This window comes from Garra rufa, chromosome 6, assembly GCF_049309525.1.
Source record: "Garra rufa chromosome 6, GarRuf1.0, whole genome shotgun sequence".
In the NCBI taxonomy this organism is placed as follows: Eukaryota; Metazoa; Chordata; class Actinopteri; order Cypriniformes; family Cyprinidae; genus Garra; species Garra rufa.
In genome coordinates this window covers 18,214,704-18,235,727 of record NC_133366.1, presented here as the reverse complement: position 1 = coordinate 18,235,727, position 21,024 = coordinate 18,214,704, and the positions used below count along the sequence as shown (strand labels likewise).

Genomic DNA, 21,024 nt, shown 5'->3' with positions numbered 1-21,024 from the left:
GACGGGATGGGGTGGGGTTGCTATAAACCAGAAAGGTTCATTTGATAAGAAACTAATGTAAACACCCCAGTCCTCGTTTTGTCAATCACTGTGTCACACCCCCACCACACACAACACACTACACCACACCCGCCATTTACCACGCTATAGGCTCCCCCCTGCACCACCGACCACAAACCTGCAGGGGGGCCTCAGAACTTACAGAATTGAAAAATCTTACAGTAAACCAAGGTATCTTACTAGATTATATAGGAGGATTTCTGCAGCTGGTCTAGCGAGGAGTTAGTTAGAATGTGAAGAGACCAAAGATTCCCAACATTCTTTTATTCATCCAGTGCAGTCACTGTCATTATGACATCATTTAGACTGGTAAGCATGACTCCTGGACTTAAAGGGACAGTACAACTAAAAATGAAAATTCTGTCATTTCTTTCTCACCCTCATTTTGTTCCAAACCTGTATGTATATTACTTCTGTTAAGAACAAAAGATATTTTGAAGAATGTGGGTAACCAAACAGTTGACGGTAGCAATTGATTTCTATGGTACTGTGGGGAAAAAAAAAACTATGGAAGTCAACGGCTACTGACTGTCATATGTTTGGTTACCCATATTTTTCAAAATATCTTCTTTTTAGTTCAGGAGAGGAAAGAAATTCATATAGGTTTGGAACAAAATGAGGGAGAGAAAATAATGACAGAATTTTCTTTTTTGGGTGAACCATGCCTTTAAGGGTGTTACCTTCACCATTCTATGCCCAATTTTCTCTGGCAGAATCCAGTCATTTTAATAGAAATTCAAAATGGTCTGTGAAGGTGAAAGTTTTCCCCCCGACAGATTTAGCAACAGTTATTCTCACAAATTCGTCATGTTGATCAACAGAAAGCTGCTTGGTTTAAAAGTGACTTCTGTGTGAACTGACATTTTGCGAATGTCACTGAACAGTTAAACTGGCTGCTGTTCTTCAGAAAAAAATCCTTCTGGTTTTTAGCATTTTTGTGTATTTGAACCCTTTCCAACAATGATTGTGTGGTTTTGTGATTCATCTTTTCACACTGAGGACAACTGAGAGACTCATATGCAACTACTACAGAAGGTTCAAATGCTCACTGATGCTTCAGAAGGAAAAACAATGCATTAAGAGTCAGGGGTGTAAACTTTTGCACACATTTTCTTTTTTTTTATATATATATCTTTGTTTTTCTTTTAGTACTGCCCTTTATACAGAAGATGTTTACGTGTTTCCTATAAGACAGGAGTTAAATTTACCCTGATCTTCAAATTCCAAAAGTTTTCACCCCCCAGCTCTTACTGCATTGTGTTTCCTTCTGGAGCATCAGTGAGCAGTTGAAATTTCTGTAATAGTTGCATATTACTCCCCCAGTTGGCCTCAGTGTGAAAAGATGAATCTCAAAATCAGTCAATTTTGGAAAGGGTTCAAATTCACAAAAATGCTAAAAAAAAAAACAAAGAATTTGTGCTGAAATTACATGTTCCTTGTCTTGACTTAAAAACACCATGGGGACAAACTCTGGTTTTCCCCATGCAAAAATAAAATTTATACTATGAAGCTGATCAAAGAAGAATCAATCACTAGTCGTGTGGATTTTGGCACCTTTACTGAATTTTCTAGATGTGTGAAACTTACTCTTGATGAAGAGTTTAATTTTACTTTTCCTATTTGATGCAGGGTGGAGTTTCAGAACAAATTCTACAGTGGATCTGGATACAAGTTCATCCCTTTTTCCTTTGCATCAATTCAGCATTTAGAGTAAATGTAAATATTAACATTACCTGTAAAAATGGTTTTATACTTCATTTTAAAAACTGAATGTGTTAACCTCTGGTAGTAAAGGGTTATTTATCAAAAGGTTTGTTCACCTTGAAATAAAATTCTGTCATCAACTCACCCTCGTGTTATTCCAAACCTGTATGACTTGGTTCTATGGAAAACAAAGTGAGATGTTTTGAAGAGAAAGTCCTCGCTGCAAAGCCAGTGGATGGAGTTTGACGTTCAGCTCCCCTTCTCTGGATGTAATGGGTGGAGATTAAGTTCCCCACCAAGGTTCTTAAAAAAAAGTTGCCAGCCACTGCCAGAATTTTTGATAATTTTCACTTAATAGAATACTAGAATATTTTGTTGGATGAATATCTGAACATGAAATACATCAAAATAAAGAGCCAGGAGTCGGGTAATAGCGCCCCGAACGTATAACAGTGAAAACGCAGAAACACGTAAAACACAGTGATGTAGGCATGATAGCGTCGTCTCATAAATAACGGAAAATTCCGTGTTTGGCGGGAAAATAGTTAAAGGGCCAAACACATAACCAGTCAAGCTCCACCCATTTGGCTCTGTAGGGAGCACCACTTGGTTATGCAGAATGTCCACTAGCCTCTTTCTCATACAATCACAGTATATTAGGTGCAAGTCAAACTCTAAATGAAAAATACAATTAAATATGATTCTTAGGTGAACCATCCATTTTAAATAAATGTTTTCTTTCAGAATTTTGTCTCAGGGTTTGTTTCATAAGCTTGCAGAGATCTTAAACGAGTAGTTAACTTCCAGAACAAAAAAAATTACGGAAAATTTACTCACCCCTTGTCATCCAAGTTCTTGAGGAAAACATTTCAGGAATTATCTCCATATAGTGGACTTCAATGGTGCCCCCGAGTTTGAACTTTCAAAATGCAGTTTAAATGCAGCCTCAAAGGGCTCTAAATGACCCCAGCAGAGGTAGAAGGGTCTTGTCTAGCAAAACGATCTGTCATTTTCGAAACAATCTGATAAGTTATATACTTTTATAACCTCAAATGCTTCTCTTGTCCATGTTTGCGTGAACTCCTTTTTTTTTTCAGTTCAAAACACTTAGCGTATGTCGAAAAACTCCCATTTCGTTTTCTTCCCCAACTTCAAAATCGGCATCCATTACTGCAGAAGTACCGACACAATGTTTACAAAGTGAACATGTAAAGATGACCAAATGCTGTTTTCAAAAAAGGTAAAACAGATATAGGACGATTCTGAAATTGAAGAAACCAGATGGGACATTTTCAACATACCCTAACTGTATTGACCCGGATTACACAGACTATGCATGCTCATCGCAGAGACAAGAAGAGCATTTGAGGTTAAAAAGTATATAAATTGTCAATTTGTTTCGGAAATGACCTATACTTTCGCTAGATAAGACCCTTTTTCCTCGGCTGGGATCGTTTAGAGCCATTTGATGCTGAATTTAAACTGCATTTTGGAAGTTCAAACTTGGGGGCACCACTGAAATGTTTTCCTCAAGAAACAATTTCTTTAGGACTAAAGAAATAAAGAGATGAACATCTTCGATGACAAGAGGGTGAGTAAATTATCTGTAAATTTTTGTTCTGGAAGTGAACTACTCCTTTAATACTGAATATAATGTACAAAAATACATAATACTAATAAAGGTTTTTGTTCCTGGAATTTGAGAATATTTGTATTCCTCATGATCACGGTTCTTCACAAGCAGTCGAAATGGAAATTAAACTTTCCAGCCCATTAATCATATTAAGGAAGGAAAAACAAGTGCACTCTTACCTGAAAGGTGGCATTGAGGCATTAGGAGGTTTGTGTACCGGAAAAATAAGAAACTAATATTTAAATTCTGCAAATGCACAGAGGGAAAAAAGAAAGGAAGGAAATTATAGAAATGAATACTTTTATTTGGCAAGGATTTAAAATTGACATTTATGTTACAAAAGATTTCTATTTCAGATCAATGCTGTTCTTCTAAACTTTCTATTCAACAAACCTAAAAAGAAAATTCAGATTTGAAATCACAGAAATAAATGAAATTTTAAAATATATCCATTAAATAGTACAAATCTTACAAAATTGAAATAAAAAAATCAAATAAATGCAGGCTTGGTGAGCAGAAGAGACTTCTTTAAAAACTTAAAAAGCTTACTGTTCTACGTTTGACTGGTAGTGTACATAAACATATTTTTGAGTTGGAGTATTTTTAGGGCTCTCAAATATTGACTTGGACAAAGGTTGGCCTTAAAATTATAAAGTTGAGAACCATTCATCTAGTAATTGCTCAGACTAATCAATCTATTTGATATTAAACGAAATTAAATTGAGAATGCTTTTAAAATTACAATTCAGTTCCTGGATTTGAACTAAATTTGAATTGAGGCTGCAAATTAGAACTATCATTTGAATTTGATTTAAAGGAAGTGAAATTCATATTACAAATAGAGCAGAATTTATAACATTTTTGTTTAAAAAGTTTAATAGGTCTAGATGTTTCAAAGCTTTGTAAGCTTTTATGAACCAGGGAAGAATATTCCAGAAAGACATATTACCTGTTCTTGAAATTGCTGTTCACCAAATCCTCTTACTTTAGTGCTTGGCTTATTCCATGTAAGTTCTGAGTTTTTTCCAAACCATACTCCAAAATGATTCTGAACCATTTCCTCAGAATAAAAACAGCAAACACCTCTGTCTGGTAAAAACCATTAGGTGTAAATACATAGTGTACAGTGTATTGTACATTATGTAGAATACAATCAGAATTCATATGAACCACTGTAAAAATAATTGTAACACTACAACAAGGTGTCATTTGTTAACAATTAATCCATGTGTTAACTAACATCAGCAAACAATGAACAACACATTTATTTCAATGTTTATTAATCTTGGTTAATGTTAATTAATACAAATACAGGTCATTGTTTGTTCTTGTTAGTTTACAGTGCATTAACTAATGTTAACAAACACAACTTTTGACTTGGTAAATGTTGAAATTAACATTAACCAAGATTAATACATGCTGAGGAAGTATTGTTCATTCTTTGCTTTCAGTGTTTGGGAATGGAGATGCAGTGTGCATCCTTTTATTCATCCAGAACCATTGTAACAAGTAAATATTGCATGAAAACAAGGCAACAACACAGAGATCATATAGTTCTATAAGTTTATTAGGTCATTTATTGAGGTTTATAGCAGGTGTTAACAGTGATTTAACAAATATTAAACAGAGGACGGGATGGGGTGGGGTTGCTATAAACCAGAAAGGTTCATTTGATAAGAAACTAATGTAAACACCCCAGTCCTCGTTTTGTCAATCACTGTGTCACACCCCCACCACACACAACACACTACACCACACCCGCCATTTACCACGCTATAGGCTCCCCCCTGCACCACCGACCACAAACCTGCAGGGGGGCCTCAGAACTTACAGAATTGAAAAATCTTACAGTAAACCAAGGTATCTTACTAGATTATATAGGAGGATTTCTGCAGCTGGTCTAGCGAGGAGTTAGTTAGAATGTGAAGAGACCAAAGATTCCGAACATTCTTTTATTCAAACAGTGCAGTCACTGTCATTATGACATCATTTAGACTGGTAAGCATGACTCCTGGACTTAAAGGGACAGTACAACTAAAAATGAAAATTCTGTCATTTCTTTCTCACCCTCATTTTGTTCCAAACCTGTATGTATATTACTTCTGTTAAGAACAAAAGATATTTTGAAGAATGTAGGTAACCAAACAAACAGTTGACGGTAGCAATTGATTTCTATGGTACTGTGGGGAAAAAAAACTATGGAAGTCAACGGCTACTGACTGTCATATGTTTGGTTACCCATATTTTTCAAAATATCTTCTTTTTAGTTCAGGAGAGGAAAGAAATTCATATAGGTTTGGAACAAAATGAGGGAGAGAAAATAATGACAGAATTTTCTTTTTTGGGTGAACCATGCCTTTAAGGGTGTTACCTTCACCATTCTATGCCCAATTTTCTCTGGCAGAATCCAGTCATTTTAATAGAAATTCAAAATGGTCTGTGAAGGTGAAAGTTTTCCCCCCGACAGATTTAGCAACAGTTATTCTCACAAATTCGTCATGTTGATCAACAGAAAGCTGCTTGGTTTAAAAGTGACTTCTGTGTGAACTGACATTTTGCGAATGTCACTGAACAGTTAAACTGGCTGCTGTTCTTCAGAAAAAAATCCTTCTGGTTTTTAGCATTTTTGTGTATTTGAACCCTTTCCAACAATGATTGTGTGGTTTTGTGATTCATCTTTTCACACTGAGGACAACTGAGAGACTCATATGCAACTACTACAGAAGGTTCAAATGCTCACTGATGCTTCAGAAGGAAAAACAATGCATTAAGAGTCAGGGGTGTAAACTTTTGCACACATTTTCTTTTTTTTTTATATATATATCTTTGTTTTTCTTTTAGTACTGCCCTTTATACAGAAGATGTTTACGTGTTTCCTATAAGACAGGAGTTAAATTTACCCTGATCTTCAAATTCCAAAAGTTTTCACCCCCCGGCTCTTACTGCATTGTGTTTCCTTCTGGAGCATCAGTGAGCAGTTGAAATTTCTGTAATAGTTGCATATTACTCCCTCAGTTGGCCTCAGTGTGAAAAGATGAATCTCAAAATCAGTCAATTTTGGAAAGGGTTCAAATTCACAAAAATGCTAAAAAAAAACAAAGAATTTGTGCTGAAATTACATGTTCCTTGTCTTGACTTAAAAACACCATGGGGACAAACTCTGGTTTTCCCCATGCAAAAATAAAATTTATACTATGAAGCTGATCAAAGAAGAATCAATCACTAGTCGTGTGGATTTTGGCACCTTTACTGAATTTTCTAGATGTGTGAAACTTACTCTTGATGAAGAGTTTAATTTTACTTTTCCTATTTGATGCAGGGTGGAGTTTCAGAACAAATTCTACAGTGGATCTGGATACAAGTTCATCCCTTTTTCCTTTGCATCAATTCAGCATTTAGAGTAAATGTAAATATTAACATTACCTGTAAAAATGGTTTTATACTTCATTTTAAAAACTGAATGTGTTAACCTCTGGTAGTAAAGGGTTATTTATCAAAAGGTTTGTTCACCTTGAAATAAAATTCTGTCATCAACTCACCCTCGTGTTATTCCAAACCTGTATGACTTGGTTCTATGGAAAACAAAGTGAGATGTTTTGAAGAGAAAGTCCCCGCTGCAAAGCCAGTGGATGGAGTTTGACGTTCAGCTCCCCTTCTCTGGATGTAATGGGTGGAGATTAAGTTCCACCAAGGTTCTTAAAAAAAAGTTGCCAGCCACTGCCAGAATTTTTGATAATTTTCACTTAATAGAATACTAGAATATTTTGTTGGATGAATATCTGAACATGAAATACATCAAAATAAAGAGCCAGGAGTCGGGTAATAGCGCCCCGAACGTATAACAGTGAAAACGCAGAAACACGTAAAACACAGTGATGTAGGCATGAAAGCGTCGTCTCATAAATAACGGAAAATTCCGTGTTTGGCGGGAAAATAGTTAAAGGGCCAAACACATAACCAGTCAAGCTCCACCCATTTGGCTCTGTAGGGAGCACCACTTGGTTATGCAGAATGTCCACTAGCGTCTTTCTCATACAATCACAGTATATTAGGTGCAAGTCAAACTCTAAATGAAAAATACAATTAAATATGATTCTTAGGTGAACGATCCATTTTAAATGTTTTCTTTCAGAATTTTGTCTCAGGGTTTGTTTCATAAGCTTGCAGAGATCTTAAACGAGTAGTTAACTTCCAGAACAAAAAAAATTACGTTAAATTTACTCACCCCTTGTCATCCAAGTTCTTGAGGAAAACATTTCAGGAATTATCTCCATATAGTGGACTTCAATGGTGCCCCCGAGTTTGAACTTTCAAAATGCAGTTTAAATGCAGCCTCAAAGGGCTCTAAATGACCCCAGCAGAGGTAGAAGGGTCTTGTCTAGCAAAACGATCTGTCATTTTCGAAACAAACTGAAAAATAAGAAACTAATATTTAAATTCTGCATATGCTGACGGAGGGGAAAAAAGACTGAAGTAACTAAAACAAAACAGTGTAACATTAGTATTCAAATATTAACACAGGATGGTGTTCATGAAAATGTAACCATTTCGTGTTAAAATTTAATAACAGTGATGTTATTGAACAACTGACATCAGCTTAATGACACTTGCATTTTTTAAATTTAATACAAACCTTATATGATTTAAATGGAGGCAATGAAATCGGACCTTTTGTACAAAGGAAGTTACATGGTCAGTATGACAGATTTGCCTATTTAATTAGCAACATAGAAATAAAAATGAATTGAATTGTTTGCATTTTACAGCATAAATGAACAAAAACCATTACCGTATTTCCAGGAATAAAATATCAGACTCTCAACATGGTTCCAGACTTTTGGGCAAACCTTTTATCATGTATGAAAATGTATAGAACAATTAAAATTAGATGTGTATAGTCATAAAATAAATTCTGTGCTAAAAGGCAATATATGACAAAAGTATAAGCAAAGTCAAACACATTGTTTGCTTTCCATTTTTTATTTTTTTTACTTTTCATGAAAAAAAACAAATTTTTTAAAAAGACTTCAGAAAATAATTGCTATTGTGTTGCTGTAAGTTGCAATTAAATTATAGCTTTCCAAGGGTAACTGAACAATTTAGCCTGAACTGTGAGCAACCCTTATCTAGTTTAGACAGGACAAGAAAATGCAGGTGAATCGCTGATTTGAGACGACAGCAAGCAGAACAACAAAAACATCAGATGAAAGAAAACAAAGAAAGACTGATTTTTGTTTGGTATGAGTAAAACTTAGTGTGGTGTGTTAAATGTCTACAAACATCCAGGAAGCAGAACCTTCAGAAAGTCTCTAAGAAAGCATGAGTGAACGATCTGGATCGGTATTCTGAAGTCTTTTTGATTCAGTTTCAGATTCAGATTCATCCTGTGCTGCCACTTAATTCCTTGATCAAGTTGTGGCGATGAGAGCGATCAGGATGTGCCATGTCAGTTAGTTTCTTTCTCCTTGCTTACGCCAACAAATCATCAGAACGTCAGTGGCCACACCTGAACCGAATCTCTGATCTTTGACCCGAACCTTCCCTTCCTCATTCACCCAATCCCACCTGGGCTGGACTGCGAAGTTCAATTTCAAACACGTCAGCAGCAACATCTGAAGGAGTCACTTTGGATTAGGCTGAATGCCCAGAGAAGAAGAAAAAGCCACACGCTGGATGTGTCTGGATCAGTCTCATGGGTCGTGGGAATAAAATCCTCCACTTTACTCAAAGACGGCGCTGAAAATAACATCTCCCCTTCAGCCTGTTTTTACCCTTCTTCTAGAACAGCGAGAACAGCCATATCCTTCCATCCATCTCTTTTCTTTAGCCTCATCCTCCCATTCAGGCCAGATGAGCCTGTATAGAGTGGGATGGAGCACTCGTGAGCTCGCTAAGCAGAGCTGTGCGGAGACTGTGTGTGTATGTATGTGTGTGCGTGTTTACGTGTGCAGGTTACGATATTCTCTGAATGAGTCTGTCCTCGGTCAGACAAAATATGGTGCAGTAGGACAAGTCAGAAATGAAGTTTTCACAGCCGCGTCGAGTCACGTTCCTACAGCCCCTCAGATCCAACAGAGCCAGAGCTGATAGTCGCTTCATATAGGACAGACAAGCATCTGTCAACTTATTACAACCTACAGAGACAGAAGATAGATAGATATTAGATATATACAATTGAGGTCAAAAGTTTACATACACCTTGCAGAATCTACAAAATGTTAATTTTAACAAAATATGAGGGATCATACAAAATACCTATGATACAGTTGAAGTCAAGTTTACATAGACCTTCCAAATTTGGAAAATGTATTTTATCAAAATAAGGGGGATCATACAAATGCATGTTTTTTTATTTAGTACTGACCCGAGTAAGAGATTTCACATAAAAGATGGTTTACATATAGTCCATTGCTGAATTTCTAAAAATGACCCTGTTCAAAAGTTTACATACACTTGATTCTTAAAACAGTGTTGTTACCTGAATGATCCACATTTTGTTTTTTTGTCGTTTTTTTTGTTTTTTTTGTTTGTTTAGTGATCGTTGTTATGTTTGAGTCTATTGTTTGCTCTGAACAGATCCCTTTGAAAATATTTGAACCCTTTCCAACAATGACTGTATGATTTTGAGATCCATCTTTTCACACGGAGGACAACTGAGCGACTCATATGCAACTATTACAGAAGGTTCAAACGCTCACTGATGCTTTAGAAGGAAAAATGGAGCATTAAGAGCCAGGGGGTGACTACTTTTGAACCAATGCTTAATTTTTTCTTATTTTGCCTAAATATTTTTTTATTTTATTTACTACTGCCCTTCAGAAGTTACTTACATGTTTCACAGAAGACAAAATAAGTAATATTCCAATTAAAAAAAAGAGGCTATAAATGCATTGCGTTTCCTTCTGGAGCATCAGTGAGCATTTGAAGGTTCTGTAATAATTGCATATGAGTTGTCTTCAGTGTGAAAAGATGGACCTCAAAAATCATACGGTCATCATTGAAAAGGGTTCAAATACACAAAAAATGCTTAATTTGTGGGACCTGAAGGATTTTTCAGAAGAACAGCGGGCAGTTTATCTGTTCAGGACAAACAAGGGACGCATGAACAACTAAACAAACAAACAAAAACAGCTGTGGATCATTCAGGTAACAATACAGTATTAAGAATCAAGTGTATGTAAACTTTTGAAAATGGTCATTTTTATAAATCCAACTATTATTTTCTCTTGTGGACCAAATCTAAATGTCTTATGTGCCTTTGTATGATCCCTCTTATTTTGGTAAAATAACATTTTCCAGATTTTGAAGGTCTGTGTAAACTTTTAACTTCAACAGTTTCATATGTATTTTCAGAAGATCAAGGGTACCTGAAAGATTGAGCTGTCTGAGTGTGTTGCGAGTGTTGCAGCCGGTTGCGGTGAGCAGGTTGATGGACTGGTCTGTGAGTCCCTGGCAGTGGGACAAATCTAACCGGCGTAATAAAGGCATATGTCTGACAATCATCTTCAGGGTGGAGTCATTCACATCCAAACCAGCCAATCGCAAAGTGAGCAAACCTCTCAGCCGACTACGACTTTCACTGCCTGTGTGACAAGAGAAGTGAAAGAGACAAGTAGAAGTGAAAGAGCAGAGTAAATTTCCGTCATTCACAACGTCTCATTAATAGTGATTTTGAGTCCCTTACCTGGCTGTACAATGAGGTCTTTTAATTGCGAATCTTTGACACCCATGGCCCAGCTCAGGTCAAGGATTCGCAAACCCGGACAGCTCTGCGTACTTAATGCTGACACGCATAATGACGAACAACCTAACATTATTAGATCTTTCAAACCTATAGGAAAAAGTAGAGAGAAAGCTTTTTATTCTTAACTGTGAAGCATGTTTTATTTTTAAAGGGATAGTTTACACAAAAATGAAAATTCTGTCATTATTTACTCACCCTCATGTTGTTCCAAACCCATAAGACCTTTGTTTATTTTAACACAAATTATGATATTTTTGATGAAATCCAAGAGTTTTCTGACCCTGCATAGACACAACTGACAAGTTTAAGGTCCAGAAAGGTACCAAGAACACTGACAAAATAGTTTGTGACATTAGCGGTTCAACCGTAATTTTATTAAGTAACGCAAATACATTTTGTGCACACACACACACAAAAGTAACAACTTTATTCAACAATTCTCCTCTGTGTCACCCTAGGCGCCACTTTGGACGGTTGAACCACTACTGTCACATGGACAATTTTGTCAGTGTTCTTGGTACCTTTCTGGGCCTTGAATGTGGAAGGACCCTTGCTGTCTATGCAGGGTCAGACAGCTCTCAGATTTCATCAAAAATATCTTAATTTGTGTTCTGCAGATGAAGGTCTTACAGGTTCAAAACGACATGAAGGTGAGTAATTAATGACTGAACTTTCATTTTTGGGTGAACTAACCCTTTAGGCAATTTCATGTGCACATCAAAACATTAGCCAATTTCAGCGTTAAGGATCTATAAAAGGCTGAGATTTGGGTAAACTGTACTTGGGAGGTGGTGAATGAGCCAGGCAATCTGCTTCTTTGATACTTGTGTCCAGGAGAGGTCAAGTGTCACAGGTTGTAGTTTTATGATCGCTGACAGAGCTTGAGGACCGAGTGTCCGACATCGACTCAGATCTATGTGTGTCCATAAGCGCTTATCACAACACCTACAGCAGGAGAGAACCAAAATTACTCTGAGAGAAGGAAAAAATAATTTGACCCATCACAAATCCAAGACAACTATCCTTTTTCAAATAGTGTACTATTGTAAAGGTTAACAAATTGTAAAAATACCATCAGCCTTTTAAGGAAGTTGCAACAGTACAGTGTTACAAACAACATATTACTGAAAAGGTGATATTCTAAGAAATACACTACCTACTAGTAAGATTTTCTAATGTTTTGCAAGTATCTTCTGCTCACCAAGCCTGCATTTATTTGATGCAAAGTACATAAAGTAAAATTTTGAATGCTTTTACTATTTAAAATATCTTTTCTATTTGAATATATTTTAAAATGTAATTTATTCCTGTATTTTTTTTAGTATCATTACTCCCGTCTTCAGTGTCACATGGTTCTTCACAAATAATCCCATTATGCAGATTTGCAGCTCAAAAAACATTCATTATTTATATTATGTTGAAAACAGCCAAGTAGATTCTTTTCAGGTTTCTTTGATCAATAGAAAGTTCAGAAGAACAGCATTTATCCAAAATAGAAATATCCAAAATTTGGCTTTGACCAAAGGAATAAATTACATTTTAAAATATATTCAAATAGAAAGCAGTTATTTTAAATAGTAAAGCTATTTTTAAATTGTATTGCTTTTGCTGTATTTTGAATATAATACTGGCTAATAAATAATTACTGACTTGGTGAGCAGAAAATCTTACGGTTTAAAAACTTTTGACTGGTAGTATATAAGCATAGACTCATAGGTCTGAAGGCATAACTATATTCCAACATTCACCATTTGGACAAAAGTATTACACTAAAAACACCTGATCATGAGCTGCTTGCGTATAAATAAGCAAAGCCACGTTTCACTCTGAAACGCACAGTGCATATATTTGAAGGGTTAGTTCACCCAAAAATTAAAATCATGTCTTTAATTACTTACACTCATGTGGTCCAAACCCATAAAACCTTTGTTCATCTTTGGAACACAAATTAAGATATTTTGAGGAAGTCCAAGAGCTTTCTGAACCTGCGTAGACAGCAACACAACTACCATTCTCGAAGTCCAGAAAGGTAGTAAGGACATTGATAAAAATAGTCCATGTGACATCAATGGTTTAACCCTAATTTTATGAAGCTACGAGAATACTAACAATTTATTTTCGACGCACACATGTGTCATAACACTCGTGACTGGTCGGTGAAAACTGACATGGAAGAGAAGAAACTTTTGAATTAAGTTTTTTTAAGATTTTTGTTTTCTTTGCACACTAAAGATATTCTTGTAGCTTTATAAAATTAAGGTTGAATAACTGATGTCACATGGACTATTTTACCAATGTCTTTACAACCTTTCTGGGCCTTGAACGTGGTCTATGCAGGGTCAGGCTTTGTGTTCCGAAGATGAACGAAGGTCTTACAGGTTTGGAATGACACAAAGGTAATTACTTGACAGAATTGTCATTTTTGAGTAAACTGTCCCTTTAACTGTAACTACTACACTTACCACTTGTACCAAGCCTTGCAGACTCTCATACACACAGCCAAGTCAGTCCGCTCCAAGTAACGGAAGACTGACATCCAAATGTCCTTTTCACAGCCACGCTCATTTCCTACATCACGGAATGAGGGATGAGAGAGGAGGGAAGGAGGGGAAGAAGTGGAGATGGCTGGAGGTGGAGGAGGTGGAGAAACAGAGGAACGAGAAGACATAGAAGATGGTGACGGTGTGTCTCTCTCTCGACCGTCCTGGTTGGAACTCCGCCTCGTGTGGCGGCCGGATGCGTGGCCGCTTTTGGACTGAGAGAGACCATTTCCGGCTGGTGTCGAGGTGTTGTTCCTGAGTCGGGTCCTGGGTAGCGTTTTGCGCTGGATGAAGCCAGCACTGCTAGGTGTTCGGGGAGACATAGCCGCCTCAAGTTTGGGTACAATAGAACCAGGGTCACGTTTGGCCTTTGGAGGACGCTGGAGGGTCACAGTCAGATAAGAGTCGTTCAGCAGGTCATCATTCAAGTCGGAAACTAGTAAGACAGGTGGGTCAGGATCAGAATCTGATTGGTTCTCTCCATCCTCATCATCTTCATCTTCCTCTCCTCCATCATCTAAGTCTTCCATCTCATCATCATCACCTTCAAAGTCCTGTTCCTCGCTGTCTTCCTCATCATCGTCGTCCTCGTCATCATCATCATCGTAGTCGTCACCTCTCCGCCTCCGCCTCCTTGAACGATGCTCCTTGTCTGACCGGCCAATGTGTCTCTCTTCTTCACTGTCATCCTCTTCATCATCGTCGTCATCATCATCATCGTCGTCATCATCATCATCATCTTCATCTTCTGTTTCATATCGCCGTCGCCTCATGTGCGATCCTCCTCTTAACCTAACCCGACCTCCTCTCTCCCCTCTTGCCCCAAGTCCCCGCCTCATTTTCAGCGAACTTGTTGCCAAGCTGCCGCCTCCTCGACTCCCTCGATGCGAGGAGCCTCTCCAAACACCTCGCCTGCTGGATCCATAACCCCGGCGGGATGAAGAGACCCCGCCCCGGACTGAAGACATCTTGCCACTATCGTCATCACTGCCTGAATCATCATCGTGTTCCATTCCATGTCGCCGATAGATTTTAGCCACGCGAGGATCAAGAGATGACGACTTGCGTTTCTGAAATTAAGAAAAAAGCCACTTTTCACAATCTTTAAACCACTTGGTGTTACATAATTAGTCATAACATAATTATAAACTTTTTATTACAAATTTAGACAATCATTCAAGCATTGATAAACGAAAAAAGTTAGATTTTTTTTTTAATGATATTTCCCCTTTAAGACTGTTTAAGCGCTATAATCTCATCCCTGGTGTATCTACCAACCCAGAAAATGTGAAAAAGGACAACCCAGTAACTTTGTTTTGGTAGACCTTTCTCTGCAAGCATGTGAAAAAACAAGCCGCTAAGATTTTGCTCCCCTGTGATGTAGCAAGGGGATTTTATTATAATATTACCGCCCCTTAATCTGCATGTTTCCACCCACAGCAGCGTCATTCTGTTTTCACAAGTGACAACGGTGTACCAGTTCAAACGCCATGGCTAATGTTCAAGAAAAACATGCTGACTGTTCTGTCTTTGCCTGCACAGACGAGCACAGAACACTATTTATAGTCCCAGCCTCAGAGGAGACTAGAAAAGGACTAGAAGAGTGAATTTATTGATTTATTTACTGTATATTACGCTGCCGCCAAACAGATCTAATATAAACATGATTTCTTTCCCAGTTATTTAACTTCACAGACATAACTGAAAGTTTTTGTGACATGCATGTCTGTAGCCAGCTATGAGGTCACTGAGGTCCGGACCTCTGTAAATTTTTCATGTTAGCCAGATGCAGCTATTATAAGTGTTTTTGGACTTGTTTTTCCACTTAGTTTGACATTTTGGAAAGTTAAAGTAGGAAGATGCAGTTTAGGGTCAGCAATATGTTTATCTTACATTACTTGCAAAAGATTTGAAATAATTCCTGTTTATTTTTCATTTATTATCAGTTTTTTTGTTGTTATTTTTATTGCAATATCTGGCAACACTGGATCACCGGCACTTAAACTGACAGTAATCAAAAAGCCCATGCACAGGTTATTGCTGACAGGATATGACATGCGGTAAGGGAAACGCAAAAAATCTGTCAGAAATGTTATCAAGGCTGTCAAAAACAGCAGCATTTAACACTAGTACACAGATCTGTAGAACAAGTAGGTTACAGAATAAAATATAAATATAATATAAAATATAAATAAAATACTAAACTAGCCATGAAGAAGTCTATGCTATGTCATTCAGTATAGTGGTTACATTTTCACAAATCATGCTAAAAACATTCATAAGAGCACTAGACAACGTTATCAGCTTTATAACAATGGTTATCGATAAAAACAATAAAAGTAATATGTATTGTTGCATAAACAATGAACAGCTGAAAATGACCAATTTTCCCGTAACTACTTTCACAAACATCTGAATGTCTCTTTTAAAGTGTTTATAGTGCATATAGTGAGTTGTGTTTGTAGGGTTATTATAAATGGCACAATTATTTAACAACCCCTGTTATGTAATTGATCTGTGGGGTATTTCACAGACACATTCTGGCAACACCTGAGACTTATATTACATATTGTAAAAGGGGTATAATAGGTTTTCTTTAAAACAAAGATACTTACATGTGTTTTACCACCTTCCAATTTGAGCTGCAAAACAGAATAACATACTGTGGTTAATTTATACTTGAAAACAATTAACATTGATGGACACATAAGGATCACTGAATGGAATCACACAAGCAGCGAACAAAGCTGATTCTGAAACCTCAGTCGGTCAAAGCAGTGGGGCACAATGATGATGAACTGGGCAGGGTTGGCCAGAGAGAGAGAGAGAGAGACAGAAGACAGACATATATAAAAAAAAAAGCTGCCACAAAACAGGGGGGGGGAGGAGGGGTTTACTGCAACAGAAGGGAATGCATGATAAAGGCAGAGCGGAGCGGCAGTGCATGCGGCAGCAGTGGAGTGAGGAAGGCGGAGCCTCTCACCCGCTTCCTGAGCCGCTGCTCAGGGGCTGCGGCCCGTTTCTGGAGCGACCCATGAGAGAGAGAAGAGGGGGGCCGCCCGACCCCGTGCCATGCCCCGCCCTCGCCCCCGAGCCCCCCTGACCCATCCTGTGCCGTGATGTCATCACCGCTGCCTGACGACTGGCACACAGGGAAACAAGCGTTACCGTTACACACGCAGATCGCAGAGTGTGTTGATCACAGTAAGCTCTCGGCATGCGTCTTTTTAAGTGGTGTGAATGAGTGTGTATGTATGCAGGCCTGCAAAAGCTAGCAGCATTAGAACAAACACTCAAAGCTTTCTTTGTTTCAAAGGCCTGAATGTGGGTTCAAACAAAAGTGTTCAATATTGTGGCTGTGTGGGTGAATGTTTGTGCTTGTAAAAATGTGTTTTACCTCAGAATCGGTGTCTTTGCCCATAACACATTTAGGACATTCCCAGCAGCTCGGTAGGTCTTTGTTTACCACTCCCTCACCAGATGTCTACACAGACAGAGGACATGAGATCATTACAACTGTCAAACTATTTACTACACAGGAGAAACTCATAACAATAAGAACTCGGTGCTTCTGCAGCGATGTAGGGCGATTTTGAAGCTAGAGGAGAAAATGAGATGCAAGTTTTTCGACACACCCTAACTGTATTGAACAGGAGTGCACAGAGTATGCATCGCAGAGCTAGACAAGACGAGCATTTGAGGTTTAAAAAGTATTTTTTCACTAGACTAAGTATTGTTTCACTAAATAAAACCCTTATTCCTTGCCTTGGACTGTTTAGAGCCTTTTGAAGCTGCATTTAAACTGCATTCTGGAAGTTCAAACTCACAGCCACCATAGAAGTACACTATATGGAGAGAAATCCTGAAGGTTTATGACTGAAGACAGACAGACATGAACATCTTGGATGACAAGGGGGTGAGTATCTGTACATTTTTGTTCTGGAAGTGAACTAATCCTTTAAAGTCTTACAACCTTTTTGGGCCATAAAATGTTTGTTGCGTTGCATATGCAGGGATGGCAAGCATTCGGATTTCATCAAAAATACTTAAAATTGTCTCCTGAAGATAAACAGAGGTCTAACGGGTTTGGAACGACAAGAGGGTGAATAATTAATATAAAAATTTATTTATCCTAATTTTCATTTTCATAAAATCTCCTCAAAAGCTCAGGTAGGTCCATCTAAGGATTCGTGCTATAGAAATGCATTTCTCTATGTAGAACATGACTACAATTTTTTACTTTCAGAAGCCAATTGTTGCACTCTATTGTGTTGAAAATGCTTTTCTGACATCCACACTTGTAAAGCTTCTAGTCTCAATGCTCACAAGATGAATGAATCTGAATAAAGCATTTTGAGAAGTGTATTGAACTTCTGTCTGTAGTAATAATGCTTGTACCTTCAAACAGCTAGGATGTGTAATCTGAGCACAGTTGGAGCACTCCATGAGCTCTTCACCAGTGTCCTGGTTGCCTTCCCCACAGATCTCGCATACGGCAGAGAGCGGCAGACCAGGCTATTGAAAGAACAAAGAAATCAATAAATGCAAACAAAAGAAGGCTACATTAACAGTACAATGCACAATGGGAAGAAACTTACAGCAAGACACTGGCGCAAGACACAGGTTTGTTTGAGTTTGCCAGGGCCACCAAATTTCTTCATGTCTCTGCAGAAGTTGCAGTCGCCACATTCTGTGCGCAGACAGGCCTCGCAGCGTTTACAGCGCACGCGGCGCCTTCGCAGGACCGACATATTAGAGGCTGGTTTCACTGGCCGTGGAATAATGGGTGTGGTTGCCAGCTTGGGACGCATAACAGGTGGAGGGGGAGGAGGGGGCTGGTACCAGGGAGGCTTGAGAGAGGGACAAAGAGAAACCAGAGGTAAGTGCTGGGTTTAGGAGAGAATAGAATATTCAAATAGAATTAAAAAATGAGTTGTGTTTTAATGCTTTCATTTTTAATTGGAAAGCCAATTAAACAAACTATTTAACCCTTAAATGCATATCTCAGGTCTTTAGCGATGCGGGACATCATTCATTACCCTCTCCCTCCTTCACTTTTTCCAAAGTAAAATTCAAGCACTTTTCAAGCACTTTCAAGGTACATTTTTGAGATTTTCCAGCACTGTGGTAAATTACAAAATGTTCACATACACAAGTTCTTCATTTTAAATCAGATGTTAATGTGCTATTAAAAAACAACTGGATTGCATATACCATTGCCTAATATAAATAGCCAGCATACAGTATACAAATTATATAATTTAAAATATTTAGGTAATATAATTTACAGAGTGTCTGCAGTATTTTTAAAATAAAATTTAAAGGCTTTTTAAGACCTGCACAAATAAAAGTAATACTGTATGAGTGGGGTGGGGCAATGTCTATGTTAACATATTAATGACTGGTATAAAATGTAAAAAAACATGATAAACTAAAAATCTAAAACTTTCAGTTCTTTTTCACAAATACATTTCAGCCTAAAAGTACTAAAAGGTAGGTCAAAAAGAAGCTATAAAATTAATAATAAAATTAATTTAACTAGCCTCACTATTTACAGTGTATCTGCAGAATTTTTAAATACCAATTTAAGGCAATTTATGACCCTTTTTAAGAGCTGTACAAGTAAAATTAACAAGTAAATATTACTGTCTTAATTGTTTAGACTTTGAGAAAGCACATTAACTTCTTTCACATTTACAACTATGTGTTTGCTGCATAAAAACATGGGTCGATATTTGCAATCTGACTATGAACAGCTGAAAATTTGCAAATTCATTCTCTGTCACGAGGGGGCACTTTAGGAGCGCTGAAATATTACGGTTTTCCTACTAACGGCTGTACACAAAGCAGCGTTAACACAGTTTTATCAGGCATGAAATGAAAATGCCAAAGACACGCTTCTGAGGACAGTCGGTTCAGTCAGATACATTCATATAAAAACATCCATCCCACGTTTTGACTTTGAACCGTGCGAAGTTGTTGTTTTTTTTTTTTACATATAAGACTAACAAAAAAAATAACCATTTAGTATGAAAGCGAATTAATATGAAACCAATTCAACTGCATATTCAAGCACTTTCAAGCAGTTTATCCAAAATCCAAGCATTTTTCAAACCTTGAAAATAGTACATTAGATTTCAAGCATTTTCAAAGAATTCAAGCACTCGTACGAACCGTGTGTGTATGTGTGTGTATATATGTATATATTAGGGCTGTCAAAAACAACGCGTTAACGGCGTTAATTATTTTGTTGTTGTTAATTACGTCAAATTTTTTAACGCATTTCACGCATGCGCAGTGACGAATTATTTGTCAGGAAAGTGGTTGGGGAGCTAGAGGCGAGATGGAGCAAGGTGAGCCTATGGACGGATTCAAATATAAAAAGAATGATGATGGTACAGTTAACAAGTACAAGCATGGGCGACAGCCCCTCTGCAACTGGAGTGGTTAGCCAAGCTTAGGCCCGGTTCTACTGGGGTAGACGGTGCTATATACCCTCAAACGAAAGCAAACCAATTGAAGATCTGGCAAACAATCCAGCATTGTTCATCTCCTGACAGTGTAGACGCGATGTAAATAAAAGATTCATTGTGTAGTTTAGAAAGCTTTATTGATTATAACGGAACGTTGTGAGATCTCTATGAACTAAGATTTGTGACGCTTTTAGTGATAATAAAGGGAGCGCGCTTTGCACTTTCCATGCCATAATCCATTCAGAATTTGTATGAAACTTTCGTTTTTCTTATGTTTTGGGAATTAAATCTGCATAGTTATGCTGGGTTCATTCTCGAAAGAGCGGTGACTGACACAGTGACAGAGTGGAGAGTGGAAGATACATAAAGCCACTTTGCAGGTCATCGAGGCACCGGCTCAATCATTTGCATTTTTTCAGTGGAAGCAATTTGAAATTATCCGTCATTTTTGCTCACAAAGGAAAAAGTAATACACCAAAAAACGTTGCAGTGTTTTTATAAAATAAAGAAAACAAAAATGATGCGCTTTCTGTCGTCTCGTTCTTGAACAGGAGTGCTTAACAAAAATAAAGCTAAATGCATGCCTCACAGACATGATAAACATATCTGTAGAAAGTTTTAAATTATTACTTAACGAAATAAAACAAATCGAAAACAAAAACTTGTTTAATATGTAATCCTTAACGATAAATTTCTCTCTCAAGGCGCGTCCAAAAATGAGATTGCAGGATCTTTGCGACATTGACTCACATTGAATACACTTTATTAATAAATAATTCAGTTATGTCCTTACTCTTTCCCCGACACATTTATTATTTATGCCGGTATTTTGTGGCAAGTTTCAGCCTACTGCGTGCGATTGAACGCGGA

At 37.5% G+C, this 21,024-nt stretch overlaps 1 protein-coding gene across 5 annotated transcripts in view; it reads right to left on the bottom strand.

The window, feature by feature from the left end:
- Positions 1-8,000: 8,000 nt before the first annotated feature.
- kdm2aa (lysine (K)-specific demethylase 2Aa) overlaps positions 8,001-21,024 on the bottom strand; it is a 33,358-nt gene continuing 20,334 nt past the window's right edge. For 3 of the 5 annotated variants that reach the window (XM_073841955.1, XM_073841956.1, XM_073841954.1), the window contains exons 13-22: positions 18,280-18,531; positions 18,080-18,196; positions 17,079-17,165; positions 16,665-16,823; positions 16,297-16,323; positions 13,604-14,751; positions 11,923-12,086; positions 11,082-11,228; positions 10,765-10,980; positions 8,001-9,531 (exon numbers count right to left, since the gene is read on the bottom strand). In XM_073841955.1, coding sequence (XP_073698056.1) covers positions 9,350-9,531; positions 10,765-10,980; positions 11,082-11,228; positions 11,923-12,086; positions 13,604-14,751; positions 16,297-16,323; positions 16,665-16,823; positions 17,079-17,165; positions 18,080-18,196; positions 18,280-18,531 — 2,499 coding nt within the window. In that variant the 3' untranslated portion in view covers positions 8,001-9,349. The remainder of the gene's footprint in view (positions 9,532-10,764; positions 10,981-11,081; positions 11,229-11,922; positions 12,087-13,603; positions 14,752-16,296; positions 16,324-16,664; positions 16,824-17,078; positions 17,166-18,079; positions 18,197-18,279; positions 18,532-21,024) is intronic. The other 2 variants (XM_073841958.1, XM_073841957.1) reach the window with 2 other exon arrangements.